The 12,229-nt window shown below is 32.8% G+C and overlaps 2 protein-coding genes across 2 annotated transcripts; both read right to left on the minus strand.

The window, feature by feature from the left end:
• Positions 1 to 492: 492 nt before the first annotated feature.
• LOC115708352 (profilin-4) lies at positions 493 to 1,952 on the minus strand. Its single transcript, XM_030636604.2, has 3 exons — positions 1,192 to 1,952; positions 967 to 1,104; positions 493 to 888 (listed from the first exon to the last, which is right to left on the minus strand). Exons 1-3 carry the CDS (start codon positions 1,318 to 1,320, stop codon positions 754 to 756), a joined length of 402 nt encoding a protein of 133 aa, XP_030492464.1. The 5' UTR covers positions 1,321 to 1,952; the 3' UTR covers positions 493 to 753.
• Positions 1,953 to 2,126: 174 nt separating this feature from the next.
• On the minus strand, positions 2,127 to 5,133 carry LOC115708209 (derlin-1). Its single transcript, XM_030636421.2, has 7 exons — positions 4,864 to 5,133; positions 3,795 to 3,930; positions 3,619 to 3,692; positions 3,329 to 3,422; positions 2,948 to 3,076; positions 2,698 to 2,858; positions 2,127 to 2,476 (listed from the first exon to the last, which is right to left on the minus strand). Exons 1-7 carry the CDS (start codon positions 4,878 to 4,880, stop codon positions 2,353 to 2,355), a joined length of 735 nt encoding a protein of 244 aa, XP_030492281.1. The 5' UTR covers positions 4,881 to 5,133; the 3' UTR covers positions 2,127 to 2,352.
• Between the last annotated feature and the right edge of the window lie 7,096 nt (positions 5,134 to 12,229).

A 12,229-nucleotide genomic window follows, 5' to 3' on the forward strand; every position in this document is an offset into this window, starting at 1 on the left:
CCTACTTGATTTTTAAGTTTCCTAAACAATATATTCAACTTTTTGTTTTGAAAAGTTACACTAATAATTTCTTGTTTTACAAAAACCATGTATAGGAAAACCAGCTAAATATTGGTGTGTAAATATACTGTTTATGTGCATATACAAATGTAAATATATTATTTGATTCCAAGTTTCTTAAAAAGTATATTAAACTTTTCTCTTTAAAATGTTACAACAATAATTTCTTGTTTTGCAAAAACCATATATAGGAAAACCAGCACAATGTTGTTGTGTAAATACTAAATATATATGTATTTATAAACAAATGCAAATATAATATTTGATATTAAGTTTCTTAAAGAATACATTTAACTTTCTGTTTTACAAAAACTATATATAGGAAAACCAGCTCAATATTAACGAAATTACAATGTCATAATTAAGATACGTTTCAACTCATTAATTTAGTGAAAGAAAATTGCAAAAACGTTACGTAATAATAAGAAGAAATCATATAAATGAGATAATTCAATTTAAAAAATAAAAAATACAAAATACAGACCAAACAAGCGTTTTATGTGTTCTTGGATGGTTATTGTCTACAACAACTTCATACCCATTTGAAAAGCTTTTTCAAATGAAAGAGATGCAAACTCAGAAACCCAAACCAGAAAGAAAAAAAGAAAAAAATCCCAAAAATTATAACGAAAAAAGAGATAACTTGAATAATGATGATGATGAGGATGATAATAATAGAGATTTCATTATAGCTTAGAGGCCCTGATCAACAAGGTAATCACCCAACCTCTCAACAACCATGTTGCACTGTCCTGGAGTTACTGGTTCTTCATAAATCCCAAAAATTAGTGCTTGACCAGTTTTCTTTATGGTCACACCCCCAGACCCCTGCCAATCAAAATTCATAATTTCCCACAGTCAACCATCTAAACAGACAGAGCCAATCAACCAATTAATTGTTATTACCTTTTTTCCACGGATGACAGCTCCAGGCTCTCCTTGGATGACCATGTACTTGGTGCCAGAAAGGTGTAAGCCTGTAGGAGCAAGATGGCCTGGTTCCTCAAAATCCTTAGTGATATCAGTAATCTCCTGAGCCTTTAACTGAAAAGACAAACAACATGATCAATATAACCAATACCAATGTTTATTATAGGAGAAGAAATATTGTAATGTAAACAATATGAAGACCTGAGGGAAGGAAGAGCTCTGGGCCCAAATGCTGCCGTCGTGGCCGATGATGGCAGCGGCGGTCAGATGCTGCCCTTGCCCATCGATGTCGCACATCAGATGCTCATCCACATAAGTTTGCCACGACATTTTCTTTGGCTGTATATTTTCTTTTGAAAGTGTTGTGGTTTTTCTCTTAAAGAAAAAAAAAGAGGTTATTACTTATTGGTACCAGTAATGTAATCACTAATAATGCTGCCTTTCTTTGGCAAGAGATGGGAATTATTAAATAGAGAAGAGAGAAATATGGAGAGTGCTTTGAACGTTTAAAGTCAAAAGTCGGAGACAGAGTGGCCTGGCCTCCCCGTGCTCATAGATCTCATCGTTCATCTCAATTCTCAACCGTCCATTCAACCCTCTCCATTATAGTAGCAACCATCTTTTATTACCTATTTACTTTTTCTTTCTTCACATGACATGACATGACGTGTCCCTTCTCCCGCCAATTTACCTCCATTTTTTACGATTGCTCACTTCTTTTTTTTTTATCTAATAGTAAATCGACTAGTAAGTATTATTGATAATAATCACCACATATTACATCCATCCATTCATTCTAATTTTAGCTTTTTTTTTTTTTTTTGCTTCCTTCCTTTACTCTTGTATTTTGTTCTATTATATAAAGTAGAAGATAATCTATTTTGATGTTTTATCTCATCCCAATTGAAAAAGGAAATTCCCTTTTAGTATGAAATCAAATCTCACTTCCATATTATTCTACTCTTATATTTTGTTGTCTTTGCTCTCAATTTTGAGGCCATGTTTCTTTTTTCCTTTTTTTTTTTTTAAAAAAAAAAAAACTTGCATTATCATATTATTTACATTGTATTGTATTGTTGTGGGAGGGTGGAGGTTTCTGAAAGAAAAAAGTTGCATATTACCATAAACAAAACTAATTGAAACAAACTAAGAGATATATATCTTAAAGAAGACTCTTTACAATTCAATTATTATTGGAAGTGTATGATTGAACAAAATACAAAATGTTCTGAGAAAAACTAAAAAAATATTAAAGAGCTTTTCTACTTCCTTAGCCACCAAGTTGCTTGTTAGTTGCATCATCCACAAAAATGACTGAAAAATGTTTCAAAATACCAAAAAATCTCTTTTTGGTCATCAAAATTAATCACTAAGCCTATAGGACCTTCCCCTAAAAGCCCCACTTGTACTCCTTTCTGGTTCGGCTTGAGTTCGGGCACGGACAATCGGTTGAGCTCCTATTCTCCATCTTGCCACCAGTCTATTTCTGTTTGCTAACAGTCAAGGAAATTTTACAGTGACAAACCACCTTCAAATATGTAGGCTAGCAATGAAAATCAGTTTTGTACAAATCAAATACACCGCAATTAGACTGAAGATAAACCTTGTAAGCAGTTAATTACGATAAAGAACATGAGAATGGGAATAAGAATGATGATGATATTGTATTATATTTTTTTTTGTCCTGTTTCAATAGGAAAAGGATACACCCATATTGGTGTCTTCAATACGTTCTTTCCACCAGCTAGTGGATGTAGCACAGTCAGAAAGTAATACAGATGCCCAGCAATGATTCCAAGCAGATCTGGCATAATTCCAGAACCAAAGATTACATCCAAAGCAAGCATGGCCCATGGTAGATAAAATGCCTGCAATCACCATTGTTTTGACAATTATACGTCATCCTTAACCAATCCGCAGCTTTATACTATGGAAAGTAAAGCTTGTCGTTACTAACCTTGAGTGTCACAAGTCCATAGATGTTGATAATGGCATTTGGAAATTCTCGACTCCACACATAAACAAGCATGAATACAAGAGACACCCCTAAGAAAGGGGTCCAAAATCCAGGAATGAGAGACAAAACCTATAATTGAAACAATCGTTGTCAAAAATTCGGATCAGATGTTCGCGAAAAGTTCAATTAAAAATAGATTTAGCAAGGGTAAAACATAAGGTATATTGCAACAACTGACTGACAACGAAAATGAAGATACAAACTATAATGAGAAAATGAAAAGGTAAAATTGAGCTTCCTAATTTTTTTCAAGAAGTCTACTCAATGCTAATCTATATGAAGATAAACTGCCCAATGACAATTATAAATTTTGGCACAAACCAGTAATGTTAACGCTCCAAATATCATCATCCACAAGAAATCTGCTGTCCTCCGATCAAATGGACCCTTTTCTAGTTGAACTCCATATCTTGCTCTAAACAAACAGCATGGAGAAAGTATTAAAACATGAGAAACTTCCTCTTGTTTCAGTGGTAAGCAGATTTCCTACTTATTTTTTCTCCCAAAAAATAAAGTGTGGCACCCACTAGGCAGCATAAACAGAAAAAAAAAAACATATACACTTCCCAGATTACAGCATTTAATGACAAATCTGGGAGATTGTTACTCACATCATGAGAAGACGGATCCCAAAATTAATAGAAAATCCGCCAAGGAAAAATAAGTTCGTAATTAACCTCCACACCTACAAATAATGGTAAATCAGAACTTAGAAGACAAGAATCAAATATTTTCTTAAGGAAATTAATCAAACACATCATTAATTTCTACAGAAATTGATCCAAACCTGATAATCATAGAAGATAGAACCATAATCTAATGCAATACTTCTTTTGTCATAAAGTTGCAATTGAGCGCCCAGGGTTGCCAAAAAACACAAAGTCCCATAAGCCTTACTAATGGGTGGGAGTGACTTGTAAAACCTGAAGAAAGGAACAATAAAGGATTTGAAAACAAAACTAGAAAGCAACAGAGCATGAATTCATCAAAAAGAGAGCAGATAGATACACATTGCAGTCTGAAACTAATGGAACAAAACCAAATAATTCCACTTTGGACACATCAGGCTAAAAATTACAGAAAATATTGTCTTAATAACATTGCAAAAGTTATGAGAAAAAAGATCAAATGACAGTAGAAACCGTAGGCATTCCATTTATTAACCACGTGAAAGCCTCAGTCCCATGCCATGTTTTGAACTAAATTTGTCTTCACTCTGAAGTCTATTGAAAATTCGATTAAATTCTAAATGAAAAACTCAAGCAGGCTAGTATACAAACAGAAATGACCTTAACAACAATCTATTCACCAAAACTGAATCTTGCCTAACCGGAGTCCATACTCCTTCCCCCTCTCGATAAAGAAAAATAAACAAAGAAATAAAAGAGCAATATCTTCCAATGAAAATGAAGATTTGTTGAAACAATGGAGCTGATATAGCAATAGTAATATCATAAAGAAAAGAAGTCACTAGTCAATAACACAAATCATATTCCTGAAATTTATGACTGTATGCATGTTTTTAAAAAATGATTTGGGTTTAACAAGTTGTGCAAAATTACATCACACTTAACCGAGCTCATATATAACTATAAAAACAAGTACAAACTTATTTCCATTACCGAAATTCAAGCAAATCATTCTTATAATTAAGAAAATTTCGTGACAAATTTGGGTTACTCAACTAGCATATAATTCAATTCCTTCTGAATTCAAAAACATTAAACCAAAAATTAACGCGATTTGGTGCTCTTCGAAACTAACAGAAATAATAAAAGAAACATTGCCAAAAAAAAAAATGAATCTGATATAGGCTTAAACTAAGAAAAAAAAAATAAAGTGAAAGAGGTCATTACTCGCCAGGAGAAGACATTTTGGAAGGATGAAGCTGATTGGAACCCTAAACGCCCAAAATTGAGAATTCCTTTGTACCTTTTCTTGCGCTAACGAAAGATCTTGGAAACGAAGAAAACGACGATCAAAGTTACCGCGCAAGAAAGTTCATACGATACGAGTAAATTACTATCCAATACGGTCCAGAAGATTCCGATCTTCACACGCCTCATTGTCACCGCACGTGCCTAACATTTTTTTGTATGGGCTTACCTAAAGTACCAAACCAATGAACAATATTAGAAATCTACCTCTTCTTGTGTTTACTATTACAGTTTTCCTCTTTTTATATTTATTTGATTTGTACACGTTTTTACAACACTTTTTTTACGTTCGTTTTTTAAATTTCATATTAGGTTACCTACTTTGAGCTTTAGACTAAGAAATGTGAATAATAAAAAAGTAACGTATAATAAATTAAAAAATGACAATGACTTAATTTATGGCTTTATTGCAATGATCAAGCTTGCATGGTGTACTTGAACGAGCTCTGCTAGAATTTAGAGAATTTAGAATAAGGTGAATGGGTTCTATCTTAAAATTAATTGGCAATAGAAAGAGTAGTTGATTCTTCCTGCATATTCTATAATCGTTCCACACATTAGGAGATTCTCTAATAAATTTTAATAATATAATGTGAGTCACGTATCGTGTCAATGAGAATACGTTGATGATAATGTGGCATAAGGACTACTCAAAGTTCAAAACCTTCAATTTTGAATTCGGCAACCCAAAGCCGCAACCATGAGTGATTGGTACTTGTGTACTTCTAACTTAATTTAGGAATTGTTTTAAAAATACATAAAAATAATAAAAAAAAATTACAAAAATATCATTATATGAAATTTTAAATATTTTTATTGTTTTAAGATTTTATTTATTAAAAATACGATGTTTTGATGTTTTGATATTATTTTTTGTACTTTTATTATTTTGTTGTTGATTTTTTTATTATTTATATGTGATTTTCTTATTATTTTCGTATTGTTTTTATATCACCGTATAAATATTAAAAAAATATTTGAACATAAAAGTAAAATTTTTATTAAAAATAATACTTTATATAAATTTCTCGTATTATTATGGGAGAAGTTAAAGAATACTCATTTTCTAAGGATTTTTTTTTTTTCAATTTTAATTAAAAAAAGTAACAATATTACAAAAATATTTTTCAGCTAGCCAAATAAACAAATGTACAGTCCAAATAAAAAAATTTATACAAAAACCACTTACACACACCTTCAACCCAGGATCCATGCTTCTTGGGTAACCATCGCGGAACCACGCAGCAACTCAACGCAATCGAAACAAAAATTCAACCAGAAAGAGAACCACCATTAATTCTGGCAATATCCCCTGAGAAGACGACCAGAATCAATCAAAATAGGGCTGTTTCAAATTCATGAAAAAAAAGTGTAGAAAAACTACTACGAAACTAAAATTCAACCGGAAATCCAGTTTAATTTGCATAAAACTAATATCCTGACTTGAATTTTCAGATCCATGAAATGCAAATCTCAAAAAATTGAATTGGAGTTCCCAAACAATCTAACTCAAGTGTAATCCAAAAGAAAATTATATCAATACTATAGTAAAATATTTATCCTGGTGTATTTTCGTTGTTTTTTAAATTTTTAATGGTAAATTTATTCATATTAAATCACGAAGAGACATGTAGATAGAGTTACGTTTAATGTTTCATAACAGTTGCATTACAGTTGCATAACCAATTTGCTAACAGTTATTTCGTTTGATTGAAACCTTTATCTGATGCAACCTTCAACCAACCACCCAGCAACCTTTGTCTGATTGAAACCTTCGTCTGATTGAAGCCTTCGTCTAATGCAACCTTCGACCAACCACCCAGCAACTTTCATCTGATTGAAATTTTTGTCTGATGCAACCTTCAGCCAACCACCCAGCAACCATCGTCTGATTGTGTAAGTGATAGTGTAAGAGGTGTATTTTTGTAATTAAAAGCACATAAAAAGTATAAATGTTGTCCACAACTTATGGAGGTATTTTTATAACTAAAGTGTCAATTGGTATTTTCCATGTAATAATTCCTTTTTTTATACATTAACTAAATTGACCTTCATATAAAATTTAATTTAAATATACATTTTTTTATGAGTATTGTATCAAAATTATCATCATACTCTCACATAACTAAGACATAATTTCAAACATAGTAGATTTGTGTTCTTTGAAGATGGATGTGTAGGTTTGTGGAGAGTTTGAGTAAAACTTTAATTAGAGAAAAATGGATATTGTTAAGACAGTTAAAAGTTAGTTAGGTTTGTTAGTTACTTTGTTGTCAGCTTAATGAGTTTGTTATAATACTGTTGTAATCTTGGTGAGCTATCAATTGGTTGTCCTAACTAACTTCTCACTGTCTCTCTCTTGTATATAAGCTCTAAGCTCTCGAAGCTTAGCTCAATAATGAATCATTTCTTTGTTGATTCAATCTTTCTCTACTCTCTTTCCTTTTCTTTCTTCTTGTTCATTGTTCTTTGTTATTCTTTGTCTTTTGCAATCATGTCAAGAAGGAATTTCAACATGGTATCAGAGCACTATTTACCATTAATGGCGAATGTTATCACTAGCAATTTAAGCAATCAACATACAACCGATCCTGGATCAGCCAATGGCAAAGGAAAGGATTCAAACAAATCATCCACTGTGTTCTTCAATCACAGTCTCTCGATGAAGCTCAATAATCACAACTTCTTGTTGTGGAAGCAACAGGTTATGGCAGCAATCAGAGGAAACATATTGCTGCATTACATCCAAGGTGTTGCACCTCCACCTAAGTTCTTATCTGATGCAGATCAAGCCTCGAACACTTTAAATGTTGTTTACATTGAGTGGGATGTTTAAGATCAATTACTTGTGTCCTAGCTTCTCTCATCAATGTCCATAAGCTTGCTGACTCGCATAGTGGGATGTGAATTAGCTGGTCAGATCTGGCGTACATTAGAAAAATATTTCACACTTCAAGTCTCAGCCAAGATACTCGAGTTCAGAACAAAGCTTCAAAATATCAAGAAAGGTAATCTTGGCCTAAATGAATATCTACTTCGAATTAAGCAACATGTGGATCTATTAGCATCTGTTGGAGAAGTTTTGTCAGCAAGCGATCATAGTGGAGCTATCTTTGAAGAATTGCCTAGCAAATATGATACTTTTGTGATCTCTACCAACATAAGAATTGAAGGCTACTCTGTAGCTGAAATTAAGGCTTTGCTCCTTGCCTCAGAATCTCAAATTGAGAAAACTGACACTAAGTTTGATCTCAGTGCTCATGTCACAACAAATGAAGCTGATATTCATCCTGAGGCCAACTACACCAATAGTAGGAGCTTTAGACAATATCAACAAGGAAATCACAATCAGTTTCATACTCCAAGAGGAAATTATAATGGACCTTTCAACAGAAACAATTTTGCTCAAGGTGTACATTCATAACTTTTCCTCAAATAGTTCCTTTTATCTTAATGATCGTGCATCTGGAAGTGTGTCAAGAGGTGTCAAGAGAGGAGGAAGGTTTTCTACATCAAACAGTAAGCCTCAATGTCAGATCTATTTTAGACAGAAGTTCTTAAATTTAACAATCACAATAATTTGAGGAGAATTTTTATCAACTTGAAAATATTAAAAACATGATTTGGTACATCAAAGTTTAAAGATAAAAGTCCTAATTAACCAAAATATATTAAGATTCCAAACTAAAGTAAATACATTAATTGACAACAATGCTAATTCAAGTTTCGATTCTTACAACTTATGTAAACAATTTATTTTTTTATCCAATTTAAAGGTGCAACCGATTATTAGCCAGTATGATTATGTTTAGGTTTTTTTGCTTAAAGAAATTCCATGATGAAGCTTTTGCATTATCCACAAATAATAATAGAAAAAAAAGATATGATGATAAGGGCGTGTCTGTCGAGGGGTCTAAAACATAATTGCGAAAGTGTCAACTAACATAGTTTTTGTGTTAAGCTAAGAGACTTGCACTGAAGTGAGTTGCAATTAATGGTGATCATAATTAGATTATTTATGTATTAACACAGAGAAGATTAGATGGGACCATAAAATTAGAGTGTGTAGTGTAATATTGTTTGTATTGTTGGTCAGAATCGGAGTGTTTGGACCACCAAATCCAGAGTGAGCTGTGAAATATATGCATATAAATGTCCCAGCCGGCCAACTAACTAACTCATGAGATATAAGGCCTAAGTGCTACTATGCTGTCATGGCACACACACACACACTCATATTGCTTCTCTGTATGGTCTGTACTCTCCTATGCAAAGAAAAGACTAACTCAACCACTTCTCACTCAAATCATTTGACCCTTTTTTATGTTTTAACATTTCAGTCTCTTTCTTTTTTCTTTTTCCTATTTCTTCTTTTGGCCAAATTACAAACCACAATGGATTCCATTGTCCTTATTGTATCTTAATAGCTTTTAATATTTTTTGAAATTATTTATCGTTAAAAGAAAAAGAAGAAGAGACTTATGAAATAAATGATTAATTAATATTGTGGGGTTATTTGTTTTTCTTGCAAAGATTACTACTAATATATTAAATAAAATTAAGGAAGTTTTCATTTTTATGTTGTCTTTGTAAAGTTTATAAAAATATATATATTATTTGAAAAAATTATTTTGTGAGAAAAATTAAAAATATGGAGAAACTAGAGTTTAGAATAACCAATTACTTTATAGCATGTTTACCAAACAATAATTGAAATTGAAATAAATTAATTGAGAAATATAGCGAAAAAAATTAAGAAGAATAATCAATATTTGTAATATATTATTTACTAAAATTATTTAGAAACGAAATCATAATAGTTATTATTTTTTTATTTAGAAAGTGTTTAATTTAAACTAACTAAAAATATTAAATTAAATAATATATAGCAATATATATATTTGAAAAAAAATTACAATTTTATCAATCAAATAGCTTCAGCTATAACAATAGATAAAACATCAGTAGGAACGGAGTTCTCAATGAAAATATGATCTAAATAGAAATAAGAGTCACGAGCAACATAGTGAGCCCCTAGTTTATTAAATATTTAACAAAAATAAAATTAACAGACTTCAAAAAGTCTAACAAACTCCTACACTCCTGAACAACTTGACTAAATAAATATGGCATGTGAATGGGACTATGCACGGCTTAAACAACCACTAAGAAATTTGTCTCAAGCTGAACATCAAGCCACCCTTTCCTTTCGATCCAACCTAAGACCTCTTTGATTCCAATGACCTCCACAAAAAAAGCCTCAGCCCACCCATGAAAACTCATTGAAAAGCCTTCCAAAAGAGTGTCAGAACTATCACGAGCTACTACTCCCACACCAAACTTTCCTTCTGATTTGAAAAGTAAGTTGTCGACATTAAGCTTAATCTTATTCACATCTGATTTAGTCCAATGCTCAAGTTTATTATCCCACTTCATCGTGTGAGACAACGACCCCATTCTATTTGATTGAGCATGTTGCCATTGATTAAGGGTCACTCTTGCCAAGAGAACAACTTTCGTTGTCGTAGTCATCTTATTCTGCCACACCACGTCAGTACAAGCTTTCCAAATCACCCACGCTTCCATAGCAAGTTCTTCACCCATACTAGCAACTTGTTGCTGAGTAACTCGACCAAACTAGTCCCAATAATCAGTCCCAACTACTCTACTGATGCTAACAGCAGACCACATCGAACATCCACGAGCGAACAAATAAAAAACCAGTAGATGCAGAACCATTTCATTCTCATGTCAACACATTGGACATTAAACAGGCAACGACACAAGCTTAGACACCAACTAAACCCGAGTAGCCAAGCTACCAAAGAAAGATACCAAAGAAAAAGTTTTACCTTCGGAGGCACCTTCAAACTCCAAGCTATCTTCCAAAAGATCATATCCTCATTACTCACCACCAAAGAATTCAAATTATGCAGAAACTTATAGGCTTCTTTAATGGTATAAAGCCCTTTGATATCATGAGACCAATACCACAAATCTGAGGCAACCGGTTGACTAATTTGAGTGTTCAAAATTAACTCCCTATCCCAAAGATTGAACATATCTTCTACAATTTCCCTATCCCAAACTCTCCTACCAACCTCCATAAGGTTGTCAACAAAGACATTTGCACCAATCAAATTAGAAGTAACAAATGAATTGTTATTATCAAGACCCACATATCTCGCAAAATATTTATTGACGAGCCAGGACCAACTAGCCATCTAGCCCCTGCTTTGATTAAATCTTACATTTCAAAAATTCTCTTCCAAATAAAGCTAGAATTATCCCCAAGGGAATCATTAAGACAAGTCCCTTGAGGATAATAATGGGCTTTATAAACACGACTCGCCAACGAAGAGTCATTAATTACTAGCCTCCAAGCTTGTTTCCGTAACATAGCTAGATTAAAATCCCGTAAATGCCAAGAACCAAGACCTCCATGGTATTTATGACTACAAAGATGGTTCCAACTTAACCAACTTACACCATGCCATTCAGAGGACCCCTAATTCCACCAATACTTACTCATCAATCCCTCCAGCTATTATTACATGTATAACCTAGCAGTAAAAAAAACTGATAGAGCATGTGTAACCATTTTTATAAGCACTTCTTTAACAACCTTTGATAACAATCTAACATCCTAACTCTGAATTCACTCTTGAATTTTATCCCTCAAGAAACCCATAATAGCATTCTTATTTCCACCATACCCTACAGACCACAAACCAGATCTTTTTAGGGTTGAGAAGAATTTGAACTAAAATATAGGGTTAATTTAGAAAAATAAATTCGATGACCTAAGGCTCTCTCAAAGAGTTGTAATAGCTGAATAATACTCCTAGCTTCTCACTCATTTGCTTTGTAATAAATATAACTATCGTCTGTAAAAACCATACGAGAATTAACAGGAGCTCCATTGAAAACTTGGTCACCATGAATATCACGCCTTACCATAAACCTTTTAATTAAAGAATAGAATCCTTTAGCACAAATAGGAAACAAATAAGGTGAATAAAGGGTCACCTTGGAGGATACTCCAACCTGAAACAATATGGCCCATCTCTCTTCCACTGCTTGTAACAAAATAACTGAAGGTTAAGATACTGTAGATTATGGTTACAAGTTTTGTCTTTTGGAATTAGAAGCTGTGAATCCGAAGAGCAGATACTGGAAGCTTAGTGTGGATCTAGAAAACCCTGTGTAGGAGGTCTTGTTGAATTCAGAAGGTACTTCCAAATAAGCTTGTACTGTGTATGAAATGTCTCTCTAGGAAGGCTTG

The sequence above is a fragment of the Cannabis sativa genome, chromosome 1, assembly GCF_029168945.1.
Source record: "Cannabis sativa cultivar Pink pepper isolate KNU-18-1 chromosome 1, ASM2916894v1, whole genome shotgun sequence".
In the NCBI taxonomy this organism is placed as follows: Eukaryota; Viridiplantae; Streptophyta; class Magnoliopsida; order Rosales; family Cannabaceae; genus Cannabis; species Cannabis sativa.

Excerpts from the sequence above, each read along its gene's own strand:
- LOC115708209 (XM_030636421.2), bottom strand. Across the intron at positions 3,077-3,328 it reads TTGGAGCGTTAACATTACTG|GTTTTGTCTCTCATTCCTGG; the intron begins GTTTGTGCCAAA and ends TTTCAATTATAG. Across the intron at positions 2,477-2,697 it reads TTGAAGACACCAATATGGGT|AAATAGACTGGTGGCAAGAT; the intron begins GTATCCTTTTCC and ends GTTAGCAAACAG.
- LOC115708352 (XM_030636604.2), bottom strand. The coding sequence starts at position 1,320 with ATGTCGTGGCAAACTTATGTGGATGAGCATCTGATGTGCGACATCGAT. Across the intron at positions 1,105-1,191 it reads AGAGCTCTTCCTTCCCTCAG|TTAAAGGCTCAGGAGATTAC; the intron begins GTCTTCATATTG and ends TTGTCTTTTCAG. Across the intron at positions 889-966 it reads CTGTCATCCGTGGAAAAAAG|GGGTCTGGGGGTGTGACCAT; the intron begins GTAATAACAATT and ends TTTGATTGGCAG.